The sequence below is a fragment of the Acanthisitta chloris genome, unplaced genomic scaffold (genome assembly GCF_000695815.1).
Source record: "Acanthisitta chloris isolate BGI_N310 unplaced genomic scaffold, ASM69581v1 scaffold9624, whole genome shotgun sequence".
NCBI classification, from domain to species: Eukaryota; Metazoa; Chordata; class Aves; order Passeriformes; family Acanthisittidae; genus Acanthisitta; species Acanthisitta chloris.
Window position 1 is genome coordinate 19,449 of NW_008669052.1, and position 22,047 is coordinate 41,495.

General features: G+C 40.1%; 1 protein-coding gene across 1 annotated transcript in view; it reads right to left on the reverse strand.

Annotated features, from left to right (window-relative positions):
* Positions 1-868: 868 nt before the first annotated feature.
* LOC103800797 (mineralocorticoid receptor-like) overlaps positions 869-22,047 on the reverse strand; it is a gene marked incomplete at its 3' end in the record, with an annotated part of 119,757 nt that continues 98,578 nt past the window's right edge. Inside the window, exon 2 of the mRNA XM_009073181.1 lies at positions 869-1,008. Within this exon, the coding sequence (XP_009071429.1) occupies positions 869-1,008 (140 nt within the window). The remainder of the gene's footprint in view (positions 1,009-22,047) is intronic.

The window sequence follows — 22,047 nt, forward strand, 5'->3', positions numbered from 1 at the left end:
CCTTCAGTTTGAACCCATTACCCCCTGTCCTATCATTGCAGTTCCTAACAAAGAGTCCCTCTCTCCAGCTCCCTTGCATGTCAAGGATTATTGCATTATTTACTAAGTCAAACATTTCTTTTACCCTAATAACCCAAGTAACAGAGAGACAACACCTACCACAGGTCCTGTAGGACTCCTGAGTGATCCTAACTTCTTTCTGTTGAGATGCCCAGGGAAAACTAGACATACCATAATTAACATAAGATAGGGAGGTGTCACCAAAACACTGCTATGATGATAAACCTATCAAAACACAGTCCTGGTCTTTCATGAAGAAAATTATCTCTAAAAGCACCATGATCCATTCCTGGTTCCTCACAATCTACCACAGTACTGTAAAGACACTTTTCTTAGGCTGAAAGATGAAGCAGATGCACTACTGGAGATTCCCATGGGGCAGTGACTGACCTGAGTGAATTGTACTGTCATGTAAAGCTGCCAAAGCATGATGAGACAACCACATTTATCCTCCAGTACAGGAGAAACAAGAGTATGTTTACATCAACTGTATCTATGTGCGATAAAAACTACAAAAATCTACTTGGAGGGGTGTAGAGAAGCAGCCTGATTCAACAGTGGCATGAAGCAAACCGGTATGTTTTTTAGAAGGTGAACATAGCAGCACACCCTGGCACATCCAACATAATTGTACCACATTTAATTGGAGCTCACTCAACGATTTTTTTTCATATTAACAACACAATTTTATGATCAGCAGAAAACACGTAAGAAAATTTATATGTGTATATAAACATTCCTTTTGCTTTGATTTTTTTTTTAAGAACATATTTTGTCTTTTGTGTTGATATTTTTTGCGTTTCCTTACCTTCTACTGCTCTCTTGAAGAAAACCTTACAGCTGCCACATGTAACCACCCCGTAATGACATCCAGATGCCTCATCTCCACACACCAAACACACTTTGGAAGGTCTTGAAGATCCAGTTGATACACTTCTCAATGAAGAGCTGGAGTAAAAAACAATCAAACAAACCAAATCAGCTATGAATATTTCAAATCACATTGGCCGTAATATAAAGTTCAATTCAGAATTTGTAACAGGTATATTGCTCAAGGCACCTAACAATTAAGAAACCACAACCCTTTCTGGCAGTACTTTGTTGAATACATGAATTGCTTTAATTAGTAAATGCAATACTTTTACTGTCTGCTTTAAAACACCTGTAATATATCAATGTTAATGTGAGACATTACCACAAGGGCAGTGGAATTTATTGGTAGCAGATGATTAAAACTGAAAACAAACAAACCAACCACTCTGGCAGCAACCTCACAGCTATAAATGTTCTTTCTATTTCTTTGATTTTTTTGAAGCTTTCACAGCTAAGGAATACCTGCATGAAAACCTCTGGACCATTTGATCATAGAATCAACCTGGTTGGGAGAGACCTCAAGATCATCAAGTCCAACCCTACCGTGGTTACTAGCCCATGGCACTAAGTGCCACATCCAGTCTCAGCTTGAAAACCTCCAGGGATGGTGAATCCACCACCTCCCTGGGCAGCACATTCCAATGCCTGAGCACTCTCTCTGTAAAAAATCTCTTCCTAATCTCCAACCTAACCCTCCCCTGGCAGAGCTTGAGTCTGTGCCCTCTTGTCCTGCTGCTGTTGCCTGGGAGAAGAGACCAACCCCCACCTGACTCCAACCTCCTGTCAGGGAGCTGATGAGGTAGTGCAGCAAAGTGGGATGCACTCTTGTGCCCCTGGTCCTGCTTACCACTGCAGTGGTCCTTGAGCTAACTTCCAATACTTCTGTAACTTAACAGCTCTACTTTCAATGTAGTTTTGAAGTCTTTTTAGATTCTGCAAGTGCAGAAGACCCTTCCATCTGGCTGTAGGTGCCAGAAAAGCAGCACCAGAGGTTCAGACCATCCCCAAGTCTTGCAGACTGATGCATCTTGCAAACCTCACTTCAATCATCTACCACCTTCTCTTGATGGGCTTTTTAAAAACCGTAACTCTCCAAAGGTATCCTTAGAAATTATTTTCCACTGGCAATTCTAAGGCTCTTCACAACCAAGTCACATTTCATGATGCTCTGAGTTTCCTCCCTCCTTTCTGCCCCCAGGAAGTGGAAACGCCACCCTAATATAATCAGCGTGCTTGGAGAAACATGCCAAATCCTGAGGGAGATGAATGACTCTGATGCTTCCCAAGTCTCTGTAGGGATGTGGAAGAGTCTCTCCTTCCACACAGTTTCTCTTCTCTAGGTGAACATGACTTCTTGCATTCCTTACCCATTAACTCTCTGAACACTGCCAAAGAACTACAAAAACAACTCTAAAAGACATCGCACTGGTACAGGAGTAATCAGATAGTTCAAACTGCAGGTCACAGGCTATTTGTTCATCAGTCACTGGGAAACACCCTTTGCCTTTTTCCAGCTTTCTAACTTTCTTTAAAGAGGTATAGATAGGCCAAGTGATTTATCCAGGGGCACAGCACAAGCATCACTCCAAATCAAGGAACACAACAACTATGGCCTACAGCTTTACTGTAACATCAGATCTAAACTTCTTTTCAAACAACAATGTTCAGATGTTAATCAAAAAGTTCCAAATCACATTCCTCCTCTTGTCTCCTCACTAGTCTGTTAGATTCACTGGTTCTAGACCTTGCGCTATTTATACTTTCATTACATAACATCACACTACTTGATAATTGCTAGGTGATGGCATTAGCTCATCTGTTAGAGCGAAAGCCTCACCAAATCTATGTTAAAATAGGTTCTGTGTGCTCGACTCAGTCATACCTGTGCACACTGCATTAATCTACCCTAAGGACAGGCAACTCCTCTAGGATTTGCCAAGGCTGCGCTGGTATTTAGCTCTGCCTTTGCATGTGTTCAAGCAAAGAATGGGACTTTCTCCCTCTAGCATGTTCCAAAATTAAGCTTCTCATTAAACAAAATTCTTCAAAAGGTGTAAAAAGAGAGAAAAAGTGTTGATAACCTGGAAAACTCACCTTGAAAATTCCTTTTTTCTAATTTTTTTTTTTTCATTTCGAACGTCAGCATTCTGCCTGAGCAGGGAAACATTTCAATTCTGACATAACACCAAAATGTCTCGGGGGATTTGTAATTTTGATGTTGCCTGTTTCCATTTCTTCATAATACTAGCAAAAAAATTTCCTACTCTTTCTGCTCTGAGAAAGGTCAGTGCATTTTTTTTTTTCTAATATCTAAACCAGGTAATTTTGTTAGAGACCTCTTGCTGTAGAAAAATGGAGGTTTCCAGGGTATCACAGCAGCATGCATGATTTTTTATTTTTATATATATATGCACACACATGCTCCTCTATATATACATACTGCATATATATATATGCAATTATGTATTATTTTTAGTTGAAAATAAATTGTCATGTAGGATTTGCAGAAGGTGGGAGAGCCTTTTTTTAGACACAAGCTACCCTAGAAAATTGCACTTTCACAGAATTATTAGGTAAAAAAAAGCCAGCAAAGACACATTGAGACACCAGTTGATCCATGACTATTATTAAATGCCTACCTAAGACGTAATCTAGAGCATATTTAATGCAATGCTTCTCTAAAGACTTGAATACAACTGGAAGGCAGAGGCACAGCTTGAATACAAAGCATGTATTCAACTACTCAGCCACAGCATCACAGGTGGAAACAACATTCTGGAATAAAATTCAATTAACTCATTCTCTTAATCAGTTTGCAAGTGGAATAGGCTGAAACACAAATGAGGTATTTTTATTCATAACAGGAGTATCCAACATGAAGCAGTTCTCAATACTTTATTGCAAGGGAACAGGGATATTAGCTGTTGGTACTTAAATCTCTTCCAATTTGTGCCACCTCTAGCTATGATTGTCTTCTAATGAGCAATGTTTGGCTTGTTTCTAAATTCTCTTATGTTCTCTCTCACCCATGTTATACCAGAGGATTTGCCAATTCAAAACGCTGCTGTAATACCTCATACAAAGGTAAAAGTGGTGTTTGTACATACCTGCAAACAATAAAAGCCTGAGCCCAAAAAACCACACAAATCACATTGCTAAACTTCAGGCTAAGTCATTCATTCTGAGGACAGGCTGAGGGAGTTGGGGCTGTTGAGCCTGGAGAAGAAAAGGTTGTGTGGAGACCTCAGAGCAACTTTTCAATACCTGAAGGGCCTACAAGGAGCCAGAGAGGGACTCTGTGTTAGAACTGCAGTGATAGGACAAGGGGTAATGGGTTCAAACTGAAGGAGGGAAAGTCTAGGTTGGATGTGAGAAAAAGGTATTTTACTCTAAGGGTGGTGAGACCCTGGCCCAGGTTGCCCAGGGAGGCTGTGGCTGCCCCAACCCTGGCAGTGTTCAAGGCCAGGTACGATGAAGCCTTGAGCAACCTGATCTAGTGAGGAGGTCCAGGGCAGGGGTTTGGGACTAGATGATCTGTAAGGTCCATTCCAGCCCTTAAATTCTGTGATTCTATGATTCTCTTCTTGGAAGCTTTTCTTTCTCACCAAGACACACGGATGGTGACACTTTTTCCTCCTAAATCTCTCTTAGTTCAGGCTGTCATCCCTTTCTTAGTGACTTGACCATGGTGAACAAGATCTGCATTGAGATCTGACTGGTGAGCAAGCTACCTCTGCCTTCATTTCAAGGCTAGATATCCAGTGTTTATGCCACAAATAGATACTTTTTCTATTAATCACTTTATTAAACCAATCATTTAATCATTATAGCTCTATATTCTATAATATGTATTGGGAGAAAAACTACACTTAACTCCCCACTCTGAAAGTGCTTTTCATGCATGCTCCAAGTCAAATATTTCCCTTTGCATTAATTTTCCACAGCAACATGCCAGAAATTTTTATCAAGTAATCCTACTGTAAACTGGCATGTGGGAAAAGTTACAGGCAGGTAACACTCTATAAGCAGAAACTAAGTGTTAAATTCAGTTGATTATAACAGAGATGTATACATGAATTTAATTTTGGCCTTTTTTTTTTTTTTCCTGGAGCTCAATTTGTTGGGTTTTTTTTTTGCTGCAGACAAGAAGTTTAGCTACAATAATCCAAGTTACTTAGGTAAAAAGTCATTTCCCTTTTGAAATAAGAAGCTGCTCCAAATAGGAATTAATATTAAAGAAAAAAGATTAGAAACTTCACACTTGACTCTCTGGAGAGTAATTAGGCAACTCCCAAATATCTCTTTGAATGACATGCTAAATATAATGGTATCTGTGGGCAACAGCACAGTCTTGAACTTTAGATCAAGTCAAAACATTTTTTTTTGATGGAAGGATAGATATTTACATGTTTGCCCAAAACCAAATTAGAGCCTAAAAACCTGGTGCTCTGATATTTAAGAGGAGTTTTTTCAACTTTCACACAATGGATTCTTGCTGTCCCAGAACATTCCTTGTGGGTGGCAACCCACTCAATATAAACTCCTTACTAAAAACACAAGAAATATGAAATAGTGCCCCACAGTTGGCTACTCCTCGAGCACAAGTGCCATGAGGAGGGGCTAAGGGAGCTGGGATTGTTCAGCCTGGAGAAGAGGAGGCTCAGGGGAGACCTTCTCACCCTCTGCAACTCCCTGACAGGAGGTTGGAGTCAGGTGGGGGTTGGTCTCTTCTCCCAGGCAACCAGCAGCAGGACAAGAGGGCACAGACTCAAGCTCTGCCAGGGGAGGGTTAGGTTGGAGATGAGGAAGAGATTTTTTTACAGAGAGAGTGCTCAGCCATTGGAATGTGCTGCCCAGGGAGGTGGTGGATTCACCATCCCTGGAGGTTTTCAAGCTGAGACTGGATGTGGCACTTAGTGCCATGGTCTAGTACCCACAGTAGGGTTGGACTTGATGATCTTGAGGTCTCTTCCAACCTGGTTGATTTTATGATTCTATGAAATACTAATCCCCACTTTTAGAAGTCAGTAACTTCCAGAGGTTACTTAGTTGCTATTACTTTCACTCCTCTCTCACTACTCCCAAGACAAGGAAAAGAATAAGCAAACACATCCACACACCCCCCCATCCACACACAAACTCTACAGGATTCAAACAAAGGAGATCTAACAGAGCATACATATTTTATCACAATGCTTGTACAGCCAAGGGCAGCATGGAGCAGTTTAACAATGCCAAATGTATCTCCTAAATGATTTGTAAAATGGTTGCTTAGATGGCTCCACTAACATTTGTCACGTTGTAGGGTGTGTGATTAAGAACAAGCCTGATTTATTATCCTCAACAGTGCAAATGCTGGCAGTTAAATGCTGACCTTGACTAGCCATTGCCATCAAGCTCATTTGTGTCTCTCAGAGTTGGCTTTAGTAAGAGTTATATGGAGAATTAATTAGAAATAACAGATTTTGTAAAGAAGAGTCAATAAACCCACAGATAATCCAGCATTTTAAAAGCTGATTATATAGGTTATTATGCTTTTCAAACCAGATGTCATACAGGAGCACAGTTTAAACAAATGATGCCTCTCTGATGATAAAATGAACCACTCCAAAGAAGCATAAGCCACAATATGAATTCCAAATTCATTTGTTCCAAGTACTTTTATTATTATGAGATCTAGATGAGTCCTTATTAATTCCACGTCGTTGACTCTTCTTTTTCATTGAGAAGGTTTCTGTCAGTAAAACCCAGAAGGAACCTGGGTACTCCTCAATAAACTTATGCAACAAAGGTAGAATTTGAGATCACAGAATTGTATTTTTACCATAAGAAAATGCCCAAACCCTTCGAGAGGAAGAATCATCAGGATATTCAAGTTGCAGAGACTGCCAGCAGTTTCCTTCTACCCTCTCACCTCATTTCTTAAGGGCATAACCTCCAGTGAGTGTCATCTACTGGAGACCAGTACATAAAAAACATGATAGCTAACTTTGCACACACAAATACTGAAACAAGCTTCCTGTGGTCTAAAGCAAGAGCTGTGTGTTTCAGAAGGTACTTCTCAACCATGATGTGGATGGTCTGGCTGAGAACCGAGACCAGAGCTTGGGCCCACCTTTCAAACCCAAGGAGGTTCAGACAGTCAGGAAGAAGCTAAGAGTTGACCAAGAGCCACCCAAGAGCTGCCAAGCCTGTTGTGCTGCTGCAGGAGCACACTCACATGTGTGGCCTTCACCAGCCTCAAGAGAGCAGGCCAGACAATGACACCCAAGGAGACAAGTAACTCCTACAATGAACGACAACACAACTCCTTGTCACGTGTCACTAAAACCAAATGACAAATTATCAAGGTTATGCTCCCCTGGGAATATACTCTTTTTCCCCTCCAAATAGTTCCCTGAACTCCCTCTTGTTTCCACAGCTAGTCTTGTGCCCCTAAGTGCTTCACTTTGATCACTTCTCTAGCAGCTCTCCTAGTAACTTCCTTCCTCTAACTCATTGCTTACTCAGCATAGTTGATAGCACAACCACCTCCTCTTTGCATCACCTCCACTATTTTTGGGCATAGTCACATAGAAACACTAATTTCACTGCCCAAGATAACTCTACTAGTCATTTAGGAAATGTTATGCTGGTCAACAGCTGTCCAATAGATTATTTAACCATTACACATTGATGTTCATCGCAGCATCATCTCCCAGATTTTGCTTCATGCTACTAGTTTTAATTGTCAATACTAATGTCTGACCAGCATCAATTTCTCCTTGTGTGACCCGAATTTTTTAAGAAGCTTCACTGTGGGAAGGCACCACCCTGGCTCTCTCCTACAACTACTGGAATAAAGAGGATTAGCAGACTGGAAAATGGTATTTCTTAAATGTCAGACTATATAAACCAATCTTCTTGTCAGCAGACCAAGAAAGCAGAGAGAGGGGAAAAGGTGCAGAGATGAAATGATCAGATTTTTGGAGAAGGCAGTCACATGGGAACTCATGAACACTGAGCTAAGGAAGAACTGCTGGAACTAAACCCACCCCTGAGCCTCAACACTAACACTCCTATGTGCAGGTGGAGTCTTACGGCCACTACCAACCTGCAAACTTAAAACCAAAGCTACAGTCATTGTTTCTAAGAGTAAATACTAGAAAAACCCGAACAAACTCAAACTTTAAGACTCAAATCTTGAAGAAAGTTGAAATATTTTAGGATGTTCTATGCTTTAGTGCATATTATTAGGGACTGCAATGATAGGACAAGGGGTAATGGATTCAAACTGCAGGAAGTTTAGGTTAGATATTAGAAAAATGTTTTTTTGCTCTGAGGGTGGTGAGACCCTGTCCCAGGTTGCCCAGGGAGGCTGTGGCTGCCCCAACCCTGGCAGTGGTCACAGCCAGGTTGGATGAGCCTTGAGCAACCTGCTCTGGTGGGAGGTGTCCCTGCTCAGGGCAGGGGTTGGTAATAGCTGATCTCTAAGCTCCATTCCAACCCTTAAATTCTCTGACTCTATGATTATGGATGATAGAATGCCCAGCAAAACATCTGAAGCAGTGCATGCTTCCTCTGAAATCTGGAGTACTGCATCAGTCCATAAGTAATAGAAGTGGTTAGTTGAGCTCTTACTCATTACTTGTTGTCTCTCTACTAGAATAACAAAGCTAAAAATATGAATTGAAAATAAAAATGCCAATGTAAAATATTCAGGAAATTTAATTAAGGACAAAAAGCGACATAGAAAACCAATATTTTGTGATATAAATCAATTATTTTTGAAACATCCCAAACTTCAGGATCCTCAAGCTTTTACTTGGATCACCCTTTATTCACTTTTGTGTGGTTTGTTTCAGCTAATGATGAACTAGTCATGCATTCCACTACTAAATGTAATTTAAAAAAAGGACAACTATCTGGCCAAGAAAAACTTATTTTGCCACCTATGACTTTGAGAGTATATTTTAACCCTCAGAGAAAATTCAGTAGCTGTGATATGGCATTTAATTTAGTGGTCAGTCTCAATTACATATTCATTTATTTTTAAGCACAGAGCTGTAGCATTCCAGGATAGAAAACTTTCAATTGTTTGCACTTCAAACACTACAACCTTTTTTAATCTTGGGAAATGATAAAAGGTGCAGGAATCAGAGGGAAAAGTGCATTTACTTAAGAAAAAGCAAACTGAGAACTTGGATGGTTTCTTTCCTCAGCACCTCCAGCTTTCACACGAAGTTACTTTATTTAGCAATGCCTAAGGTCACACACCACACTCTCATACCTGGATCTTAATTATGATAACAAGCAAACTCTGATGTGCACGAAGAGAAAAGGCTCCAACCTTTCTCCCAAGCCTCAGCAAATCTAAAAAGGATGCACTTAGGGTTTTAAAAAGGCATTTAAATTCCAATGTTTATTTGGCAAATAGAAGCTGATGGGTTCTGTGCTGTAGTCACCAGTGAACAGGTTCCTGATTTAGTTTAACCTTAAGGCATATGTTGATTTTACAAAATGAAGCAAGTGTGCTATGCTCCTTCAGTTCCCATTTACCTTGGTGGATCCTGACAGGACCCAACATTTTCCTCCATCCTGCTGTAAACCTTGACTTTTCCTTGACCTTCTGAAATCTTTTGGTAGCAACTATAGTTTGCTACCCAAATTTTACTTCCAAATAATTTACTACAGAGAAATATAACTTAAGCATAAAAAAAAAGTGTGTTCTGGTGGACTGCAACTGAAGAGCACTTATCTCCCAGGGAAATAAATCTAATTTTTACCCACTGATTTAGTGATCAGAGAAGTATAACATCCTCCTCCTATTCTGCAATACACTTTTCTCCTCTAACTACTGTCACAATGTACCAAGACACACCTGACCCAGGGAAATAAAATTTACTTGCTCTGCAGGTTTTTTAGCACATAAATATAGTTATCTATTAAAATGGAATGGTTAACCTAGATGGGGAGTTTCCTATCAGGAACAAACCTTCAACTTCGGAAGGCAGAGAACACCAGTAAAGCCTCACAAGTGCATTTGCTCTACCTTTTCATATTTGGTTCACTTATAGAATTAGTGCAGTTTAAATGCATGCAATGTTGGTGTTTGTGCTGCTGATTATAAATCGCTATGTATAGCAAGATAAGGCAGGAACAGTTTATCTGGAAAATGATCTAGTTAATTATTGAAAGTCTATTTGAGGGGGGCAGGGTGGATGTTTAACTCTTTCTGCCCTTGCTCACCTGACATAACTAAAAGCAGGCAACAGCAACTTTGAAAAATCCAATTTTTTCACAGCACCATCTCATTTTCCACCACTGAAAAAATATGTGAGCCAATATAAATCCTGGTAACTCTCATATGAGAGCATAGTAGTGTTTACCTGGTGAGGCTCTGCTGCTTTCTCAGTCAGCAATATTTTAAAGCTGCACAAAATGCAATGATTCAAGTGAGGTTCATCTGCTGATGGAGGCACCAGTGGGAAATCATTATCATGAGGAGTTACAGGCAAGGCAAGACTGCATGACTATATTGCTCTGCTGTTGAAGACTTCTAAGACAAAATAAAATGGAATAAGAAAGGAAGAAGAAAAATACACACAGAAGCCAAATGTAGGGAGATGCTACCAGTAAGAAGAGCCTTCTCTTTTCAAAAGAAAGCTCTACTTTTTTTCATATTCTTCCCTCAAAGTCTCAACAAGCAACTCCTAAAAATACCTCCCTTTGCTTAAAAGCTTATTTTATGAAACCTTTATTACAACCTGAAATGACACTGATGACCAGAGTATTGACCATTAATGACCTTAATAAATGCCCTTCTGTTGCAGAGACAAAAATCTACCTGGTGTGTCTGGCAAGGGCTTGGCCCCAAAATCCTAAAAGAACCATAGAATCATAGAATTTTAGGGGTTGGAATGGACCTTAGAGATCATTTAGCCCCAACCCCCTGCCCTGGACCTCCTCACTAGATCAGGTTGCTCAAGGCTTCATTCAACCTGGCTTAGAATACTGCCAGGGTTGGGGTATTTCCTACCTCTCTGGGCATAAAATAATACCTATATTAAAATATTAGTTTATAACAGAAGCAGTTTGGTCTAGTTGGACATACCTTCCTATTACAAACTGTTTGCTTTATCTTCTAAGAGCATGACATGCTTACAGAGAAACCACCACCCCATTAAGGCCCAAACCACACAATATTAAAAGTTTACAAGGGTTTCATAATCAAATAAAATTAAAAAAAAATTTAATTATTTCATAATAGCAAAATGTAAGCTGAACTGCCACCCATGGTCTACTAGGGATTAAAATACCACAACAGAAAAACCTCCAGAGCAACCATGAAACCATAGGGGAAAAAATGCACCAAAGAACAAAAAAAAGGTTTCCATGGGAACAAAGGCTATTTTCCAACTTGTCACATAATAGCCCCAGTATGGGCAGACCTTTACTCATATGAGAATCCCACAGGCTTCAAGAGGCAACATGTATAATTATTGCTTGAGATGAAAGAATCCAACGGGAAGATGGAATGGGGGGTTTGGCCTTTCAACTCCCTTGTACTCCCCCATCCAACAAGCCAAAATGAGTACGGATGTTGCAAGGTCTTAGCACTACAGTACCAGTGTCTCCTATATTACAATCCCACACAGGGGCAAAAAATGGAAGGAGGAAAGTCTGCACAGTAATCTAAACTTCCTAAACAGGATATAGGGAAAAAAAATAAAATCAAAGGCAACAGACAGCTCACAATATTATTTAGCATGAGTTACCACACAGAACTGAGTAATAAAACTCAAGCCCATAAGTGTAGCAGAGAAATTCCTGACATGAACAGACTTAACTATCTTGCGACATGCAGAGTTCTCTGTACATTTGCAAAAGGGTTGGGAAAAGAAATAATCTGCTGAAGACTAATAAAAAAGTAATAGTCTTTAATAAGGTTAGGCATAGAGCTTCACGTTTTACTGGAAGTTTCCAGCACCTGTTTCAGATGATACAGTAAGAGACAAACTCTAACTTTACCACTATCTCTGATTAACAGATATTTTAAAAGACAAACAGTCACATTATTTTGAAACATCTTCTGTCATGTCTAAACCCACTATTTGAAATAATGAAGGCTTCATTTTCACTAACATTTTTTCTATTTTAAGAAATTCAACCTGTTCGTGGCATTTTAAATGCATAAAAGTATTACTTGATACAAGAAATAAGACAACTCTTGCAGCTCTAGTTACACAGATGTTGAGTTAGTGTGGAAATTTGTCTTGTCCATCTTCCTGGTGCAATGGCCTAAATCAAACATCTCCCTAAAGCTAGAAGGTGGAAAATCTAGAGTGATTTTCACTTCTGTCTCCTGTACTGTTCCCTTCATGGGTTTTTGCTACCTTTTGGCAGTATAACAAAACCCAGGCATGATGTTTGAGGAACATGCATGATTATGGTGAGCAGATCATGCCTGCATTGAGCAAGCAATACAGGGCAAATGGATGCAGAATTCACACCTGTCAGCTTCTAGGAGAAGGAGAAAAAGCAAAGGAGGAAAAATGGGACAGGAACAGGTATTCAGGAAGACTGCCATGTGGCCAATTTCTATGAGCAGTGCAGCTTGTCTTTGTTTAGCAATCCTTTTTCTGACTGTGGCTTCATTGCTTGGCCAATTACATCTCCAGTGGTGTTTGCCTGGGCCTACCAGCAAGTATAACTTAGCCTAAGACTTGCTTCCCTTCCCAGTGTCCCTGGCTCTCAGGATGCTTACCAACAGGTTGCAATTGGATTTCCTCTGATAACCACGATCCTAGTCCAACCTATGAATTCTGTCACAGGTGAAACAGCCTCCTCAGGCTTTGCATCTGCATTTAAAAACTGTGATTAGCAGAGGACACAGCAAGCAGCAGCTCCAGTTCAGACAGGGACATCACTGCCCACATGTCCCACCTCCACTACACAAAGTGACAAGTTGCAGAGATTCTTACTCTTATATTTACACCAAGGTAAAGTACAGTTACTACAGTTGGTGGTGATATTGTTGATTACCACAATTATTTGCACACACCAAGTGCCTCTGTTTTCCCTTGCCCATGGTTTACGTGCATGTTCAGGCAGCATGGGCCAAAACAGAGGTACATTAATGAGTATCCAATAGCCCTATTTCCCATCCTGCTCTTGTAGAAGGAATGCAGATATTCTTCCCATTTTTCTTCATAACAGGCAAGTTGAACAATGAGGAGAGTGAAGGGAAGAGAGATACAAGCCACTCATCTCTGTAGCACCTTCCCCTCTTCCCATTCATGCAAATGAGCTTGTTTTGAAATGAACACTTAGAAAAAGATGTTTTAAACTATTCATCACCAGTTAGAAAGACACTGCCTACTTAAATCCACAAGAGCAACTAGGAAGACAACATTGCCAGAGCATCTGATCTCATACTCCAGAATATACATAACCTGCATGTTTGCAAATGCACCAACTGCACTCCTGCTATACAGCCTTTAGACCAGTTCAAAAATTTTAATTTCACATAACCCTCAGATTTGGGTATAATTATACCTATTTTAGACACCTGGAGACCATGACTGAGGAATAGTTTAGATCATAAAACAAAACAGGATCAGATCCAAAATGCAATTGTTCCAGAGTTTGCCATGAAAGCCAAGAACTTCAAGCAGAAGTACTACTGAACCTTGGAAGAAACAGTTTACAGTTAGCATTCAAGAAACCCTTTTAAAATCAACAACAATTACATAATAGGAAACCTCTGTGCCCATTAACTCAATAAAAACTCTACTGATTGCCTGTAGAAGGTAGAATCAGTCGCATATGGTTTTAATATATTCCAAACCCCAAGTCCTTTCAACTCCCCTTTCCCTATTTTCACAGCAAGTGCAACTGCTGACATGTAATACAGCTATACTGTATTAAATAACTATAAATTTTAACTTTTAAATCAATTAAAATACTCCTCCATTCTATGTCAGAGTGACAAGTAATAGCCTGCTGAGTGCCATGGAAAATTTTGGTCAAATAGCAGATGAGGGCTGCAATCACTGACTGATACCTAGAGCAAAGGCTTTTGGTAATTCTCCCACAAGCAATCACAATTGCTGACAAAGTTCAAATTTGTCTTGACAGGATTGTCAAGGCAAACTAGAAACGTTCACAATTGCAAGTCAAAGAATTCATTTTTATTCAGCTGAAATTCACTCTACTGCTCACATACTAATGATACACAGTACTGCACCTACCACTCTCTCTGGCTGAACAGCTGAAACCCATGTAGCAAAGACTAAAAGGAAATGGGAGCACGAAGCAAAACCCAGACCAGGAAAAGTTATGTTCTACAACTCAACCATCCCTATTTCATCTCCTAAATCCTCTGCTACATACTGTCAAAACTCTCTTGCAATATATAGCAGGCCTTGATTTTGGAAGGCAGCTTGCATTTACCTTCAGTGGGAAGAAGAGCTGGTACAATAATTAAATTTACCACCATCCCTTCCATTTCAGGAAAAGGATGTTTAACTGTCCATGCACAAAAAGCACATGACTATAGAGGCAAACTGACAGTTGAGTATGCAGAATTATGTGCTTATGCATAAATTTACACAATTTATATAGAAATCAAGGTGTATACCAGAGTGAGCAAACAGTATTACTTGCTAAACCACCACCCAGAGCTCACTGTGGCACAGACTTTCAGTTTTCTTTAGCAAGGACTGCAATATTTACATTCTTTCTTATACCACAAATATTACTCACTGACACAAGAGGTCCCACACAGAGTGCAACTAAAACCAAACAGAAAGAACCTGATGACACACATTTGTTGCTTCATTAAGCAATTTCACAGAATCACTGAATGGACTGGGTTGGAAGGGACCTTAAACACCACCTAGTGCCAACCCCCAGTGCCATGGGCAGGGACACTTTCTGCTAGACCAGGTTGCTTAAAACCCCATTCAACCTGGCCTTGAATTTCAGCCTATTCTAAAACAATCTGCTTTTTTTTATTCCCCTCCTGTAGCCATCAACATTATCTCTGCTAAAAACAGGTGTGCAATATGCAGAATAAGCACTTAGGGAAGAAAGAAGGTGACTCAACAAAAAGTAACCTTGGAGCACCCATGGTTTCAAACACTGCAGCAATCACAGCATAACTTAATTTTATTACATGGCTGGAAGACCCAAGAAGACTCCATCATTCCCACTTGGACACCTTTAATCCTTCAGACCAGTCCATGCAACTCCTGGAATGGGACCTCACTGCCGTCACAAAGCAACAAGAGACCTACAACTTCTTACTCCCATATCTGCTTTCTGTATTCCCAAATAATATACACAAAACAGAGCAAGTGCTGAGCTCCAAAGGATATGAAAATGGTTTGGCTCTTTTCAAGAATTATTAAGTTGTTACTTGACAGCAGAAAAAAAATCAAACCTTGTTTCCTATGTCTTTCTCCTTCCTGTTTGCAACATTAAATAGAAAAATGCTAACTAGCCCCTTTCCTCTAGTGGGGGGCATTAATTGGGTGCCTTTCCTCCTTCCAGTCACTTCTTTTAATGGAACTGGTAAGAGATAACAGCTAGAATTGAATAGCTGGAAGAGCTACCCACTGTCAGATTTAGTTGGAGTTTGGCTGACATTCAAAACTTATTAGGCGGGAACACAGACAGCTCAGTTACATAAAAACCTCCTTAGGCTCTGTCTAGGCTTCTACTGGACTTGCTACTGTAACCAGGAACTTTTTACAGCAAATTACACTTGCTGATACTCATCTGATCCACCTATTTTTGTTTGGTTTTTTCCCAAGTGTTCTAGTTCTGCACATACCTATGGATGCCTAGTTACTGAATTTGCAAAAGCTTGGCCACACAGTGGATAATGTCATCATCTTTTGTGTGGTTTTGGACTCCAAATGGGGACTTTCCTTGCAAGATTTCCTGGATTGCCATTCTGATTTTAATGAGGCCACAGAAAGTGGCTTCAGGCAACACATGGTCCATCCTTTTCTTTCTGTGCTCCTGTATCTACAACAACAGTGTTTCTAAGCTGTTTGAAAACACTTGTAAGAACTTGACACCCAAAACCTTTTCCAGGCTTTTTACACCAGCAAAGACTCAAAGCCAGTCCAAGAGGAACTTGCTAATGCTTGGAAGAAACGAGGCTGTTATCCAAATTTCACAGCCATACAGAGGAATGTTAATAAAAGTAAATGCATACCAAGCACTTGTTTGAAGTTCAACACTTCTTTCACTCCAGAAACACTGCTTTAATCTGGAAAACGCTGCTCTGCCTTTTGTTATCCTCTTTCCTGACTGTGTTGTCAAGTGACTTACTGCAGGAGTAGCAGAAACTGCCTCCAAACATCAACCACATCACCACTAACGTGCACATTTTCTAGCAGAGTGAGCCTGAAGCAGGACCTCAAGTTTGCCACACAGAAGTACTAAGGCCAAGCACTTTGGCAGGATCAACTGGAGAGTCAGTCCCTCCTGCCCTCAAACATTTGGGAACCAACTGCATTTGCTGACAATGAGTTGCAGATTATCAGCTCTGCAACCTTGGATTTGATGGAAAATTGCTGCAAGTTGAAAATTCCCCCAACCCTGTAACCCAGAACACAGTTTCCCCTGTTGCAGACACCAAATATGTCAAGAAGCAGGTCTGTCTACAAGATACCAAGGTGGATCGGGGCAGGGACAAAGCCTCATGCCTTTCTGACAGAGGAAAGCTGTGATGTTCTGCCCTGACTGAAAGCACTTGCCAGAGCTGCCAATTCAATAGCTTGCCCAAGCAGCTGAATTTTGCCAAAGCCTGAAGAAACCCTTGAGATTAATGGTATTACAGCCTTTGGTTTGCTTGACAAAAGCAATATACAGAACTTTATTCTCAGCTTTCCTGAGAATTTTTCTGAGATCGTGTAAACTATTCCTCAACCAAACCAAACCTCCAGTCTGCTGACCATTAGTCCAGCAAAGGTGAAAGCTTCTTTTCCATAGAATCATAGAATTGTAGGGGTTGAACCCTTGAGATTAATGGTATTACAGCCTTTGGTTTGCTTGACAAAAGCAATATACAGAACTTTATTCTCAGCTTTCCTGAGAATTTTTCTGAGATCGTGTAAACTATTCCTCAACCAAACCAAACCTCCAGTCTGCTGACCATTAGTCCAGCAAAGGTGAAAGCTTCTTTTCCATAGAATCATAGAATTGTAGGGGTTGAAATGGACTTTAGATTAGAGCCAGCCCCAACTGCCTGCCCTGGGCAGGGACAACTCCCACCAGAGCAGGTTGCTCAAGGCTCATCCAACCTGGCTGTGAACACTGCCAGGGTTGGGGTAAAACCTCTTTCCTCTAAGAAGTGAATCATTACACCAGGTTTCAAAGCATGAGCTCTACTCTTTCTGCAGAGTTGAATCTCTGCATTCTTGAACTTCTGAGGAATCACTCTTGTCCTTGATGCCTGTAAACAGTTGTGCCCTTGTCAGGCCAGGTCGTGCCCTCTGACCAGCTACTCTGGCAGAAGTACCACAAGTGCCTGCTGACCATCTCTGCAGCACTTACAGGACAGACAGGAGAGTTTGTCCTGTCTTGCTGCCAGCTGTTCTTGGCTGGGTGGGTTGGAGAACTTCATTTAATGCTTCATCAGAGATGCTGGATACAAATTTTAATAAACTGGTGAAGTGTCCACACCACTGATTTGGGATTTCCTTGGAGCTGGCACTCAGCATTTGATCATCTTTGTTATAGGGCAATGCAATATGACTGAATTTAAAGCCACAGATTAGCTTTAAGCAGCCAGAGAGATTCATGTCTGTTCTTATGTCTTTTCTGACACTGTAGTTACAGGTTAAACTAATGTCAACCAACCACACATCTCCCTCACCCCAGTTTTTTCAGGAACCACCCACACAGCCACAACTAAGTCCTGGTGGCCACAGTTAAAGCATAGCTAAGCTTTCCCCAAGCAGCCACTGCTGCTGTGATCCTTGTGATAGCTCCTTAGAAACACTGGTCCCACCTGGCAGCAGAGGGTATAACAACTACATGAAACTTCAGGAAAAACCAGAATAAAAGAGGCTTTCATAACACTGTAGATACTGGTTAAAGCACAACCTCCAAATAATGCAACTAACTGTGCTCCTTAAGGCATTTATTAGTTATTTTAAAGGTGCTAAGGTTGCATGAAAAGAAAAAAACCCACCCAAACTGATACAAAGAGAGTCTAAGAAGCCTAAGAATGAATATTGATAACCTGCTGATTGTGATGCACCATAATTATTCTTAGAGCATGAGGTCACAATGCCTAAATTATGAAACTGCTGAAATAATATTTTTAAAGTTTCATCTTTCCCTTATGCATAAAAAAATCTCTGCTAAGCCTGCAAAATCTTGACCTCAAATTTAAGGACATGCCACTTTAATAAATTATATAGAAGGCTTGACTTGTGATCAAGAAAATATTAAGGCTTGGGTTATTATATTTTACATTATTTCTTTACTCATTAAACCTGAAGAGCTTTCATTAAAAATAGAGTAATTCAATTCACTGCCATGTTATTAACAAAACATGATAGACATATTTAAATTCCAATGCTGTGAAGGAGATGACTGGGATAAAGCAAATAGCTGAAATCCAGACAATGTAAAAGAAACATGAAATCTTACATAGAAAGCAAGGCCTTCACTAATTTCACTTAGCCCAAATTTATTTTAATGGGGATTATGTGTTGAAAACAAAAAAAGTTTGCAGAAAAAAAATTAAAATCTGGATTACTCTGGATATTGATGTCTTAAGCAAATACACTTCGGTTTTATAGTCAACTAGAATGAGATGGTGAATTTTGTCAGTGTCTCCCATCCTTGTTGTTCCTTCTGAGGCTGCAGTGCCCTGTTTGCATGATTGAGGAGTTCTCCACCAAGACTGTTACTCAAGCACACAAGTAGGGCTATCGCTCCAATTAACTATTCATGAGCTGTTCCACTGCTCTAGAAAAAGCACTCTGCTCTCAGACAAAAAAAAGTAAAAAATTGCTCGTTAGAAAGCAGCCTGTGAAGGTATTTTTAACTATAACAATGCAGTTTCAGTTAGACACATGCACATTATTTTTTTAAGGAGAAAAAAGAACCGAAGCATTTTCCTCCGGAGCTGAGTGGTTTAAAATTTTAATGAAGAAAGGATTTAAGATTGTATTATAGGAAACAATGTCTCTTTGACAGAAAAGTAGTTAAGATAGGCCTGTAGATCTTTTCCAGCTCTTATTTCTGTGCCCTTTTACCCTAGGCATGCATATGCTTCCACTAAGCCTGAAGACTGGCAGGGAAACAGGGACTGAGTGGTAGCTCCCCCTGGAAGGGAATCTCTGCCACAGTTTCCCTTCACATCCACAACATAACTGCAAAAAACTCCACACTCTGAAGCCAAAACTCCTCCTCCTCTCAAATGGAGCAAAATTTAAATGACTTAACAAGTGGCAATATTATTCTCTTCTGATTCTGCTCAGCAGATGAGGGGAGAGGCAGGGAAGGTGAGGGGTGTGGAATATGGCAAATCTGTCCTGGTCAACCAACACTATCAACCAATGAGTTTCTAAACTCCTGTGTGTTCTGAAGTGCTCTGGTTATTACTGATAGCACAGAAAGATTATACACAGCATTTTTATATTACTGCAGTCCTCAAGAAATTCACACACCTAAAACGATCACTACTACTTGAGCCCATGTCCTTCATTCTCAGTTTTCTGCAATTTCCTTCTCAAAACCACCCAAGAAACCATCTTAGCTGATGCTCTCCCAAGCCGAGATATTTTGGACAAGCTGCAAAAAAAATATTTCCTAGCTTGATGATCAGATTGATGAGTGACACTAAAGCACAACCTGTCAAATTGTTACTGAACTTCACCTACTAAATGACTGTCTACCCAGTTGTTTGAAATGCCTGTAGTTATGTTAGTCCAAATGAGCTTGTTGCTTAAAATACTACTGCAGCCCACACGTTTGTTCCTGGAAGATAACATGATGGAGCCCATCTGAAATACCGTCTGGCATGTTTACCTGTCTCAATTCCTCACTTAATTTTGCAGCATCCTGCCCTGCTGCAAGTTTATCAGAACATTTTCCTGCAACAAAGCATGCAAAGAACCAGAATCTACATGAGGCCATATTACCCCATAAAATGTAATAAATTAAAAACCTTGTTATAACTTGTCAGCACTTTGATGTTAACTTCTTGCTCATGCTTGATCTTAACATTTACCCACCCACATGTCCAGATCTCTGAGGAAGACACTAGGGATTCAATACCTCACCAGATTCCTTCTGTGTATTAATGCTGACAGTCCAGCAACCTTTCTTTCCCTCTCTGTCTCTCATCTCTCCTCTCTCTGTCCTCATAAACAATGCCACCTAAAAATAAAATGATATGTGAGAATAACAAAGGGCAATAGCAAGACTTAGCTCAGCAACAGAGCCAAAGTATGACATTTTCAGCTGCTGCATGCTGCTAACTCCAATCCTGTTAGGGCCAACTTCAAAACTCTCTCAGATTAGATACAAAAACCCACAATTCTGAGCTGCTCCATGGCTTTGTTACAGTTTGCTGCCAGTCTGCAGAGGGGAGCTAACAGAGCAGAGGACAAATGACATGCACAAAGAATAATAATCCTTCCCCGTCACTCAATTCCTTGATTCACCACAAGGAACCTACATGAAATATGGGATGGGTCATCCAGCTACACACTAAAATAGGAATAAAATAAATTAATAAAAACAATTTCTCTCCTGGTATTCCCAGTAAGACAAAATTAGTGTAGAGCTGTGTGATCAGCTCCTTAGTGTACTATGGTATAGTTTATTTATATAGTTACTCTCTTCCTAGATTTTCTAATAACCTTCCAGCTTTTTTGCCTTTCAGCTGAAGGCAATCTCTTAATTTTATGCATCATGAAGCCAAATTGGGTATCAATCCTTAACAATAATTCCCTGAAATCTCTTGGGAGAAGAGAGTGAAAAGACAGGACTAAATATACTTGTAATTTCTTTCTTCCCTCTTATCATTTTACTGGAACATGGAGGGGAGGGAGGGAAAGGAGAAAGTCTAATTTAGTGGTCTGAATGATATATTGGAAGCTCCACATGCTTCCAAGGCTACTTCTAAAGAAAGTTTTATGCATATGCAAGTCTGTTCATGGAAAGGTGCCATATGCTTATAATCATTTATCCTTTATACAATGCATACTTCATGAAATTTGTATAGTCTTTTCTTTTTTTTTTTCCCCTTCCTTCCCTAACAGTGAGATTCACAGATCTGAAAGGATGTTAAATACTAAATCTGTAAAAGTTCATGACAGTCTGTGGCAAAACTCCATTTGAGTTTGGATTAAATATACTTGGTGACATTCCAAACAAGCCCGTCAATACGTGCACAAATGGGACTACTGGTTTCCCAGGGGAGAGATAGCACTTGTTTGCTCTGTGTGTGCTCCATGAAGACATTTGTGTACAAATTGACAAGGATGTTATCCTGATACACAGAATACTTCCTGCAAGTGCTAGGAGTTGAATGTGCCTCCTCAATTGAGAACAAGATCCAACGTCCCATTCAAGAGTTACAAGCACCGATTGTAATTCTGCACAACTTGTGCTGCAAATTTAGGTATGAATTGAAACATGCAAAGTCCTTCTCTTCCCTGTATGTTTACTGCTTTTATACCTAGTTTTCCAGCTATTGGAGGGGACTTCAGATTGCAAACAATTCTTTAGTCTCTTTCCAGCTCTCTATTACAACTAGCGATGAATACATAAAATCTTCCCCAGCCTTTGTTTAGCATCAGTTAATTACTTTAGATTGAATCACCCTTCTGCAGTGTTGTACCGTAATTCAAGCATAATTCAGTATGTTAAGGAGACTAGAAGAGTTACATATCCTTTTCACTTCTAAGCTTTCCCCTCCAGAGATTTTCCCTTGTGACTACCTTAGTTGGTATTCCCTTCCTTATTTCCTCAAGCTTTTCTCTCGAGATTCAGACATTTTCTTCCACTCTTCTGCATGCTAAACACATCCTGAGGTAGGATCTAAATGGCTCACATGTCAGGTATGCAAACTATTTTTCCTTTAAGAGCAGAATT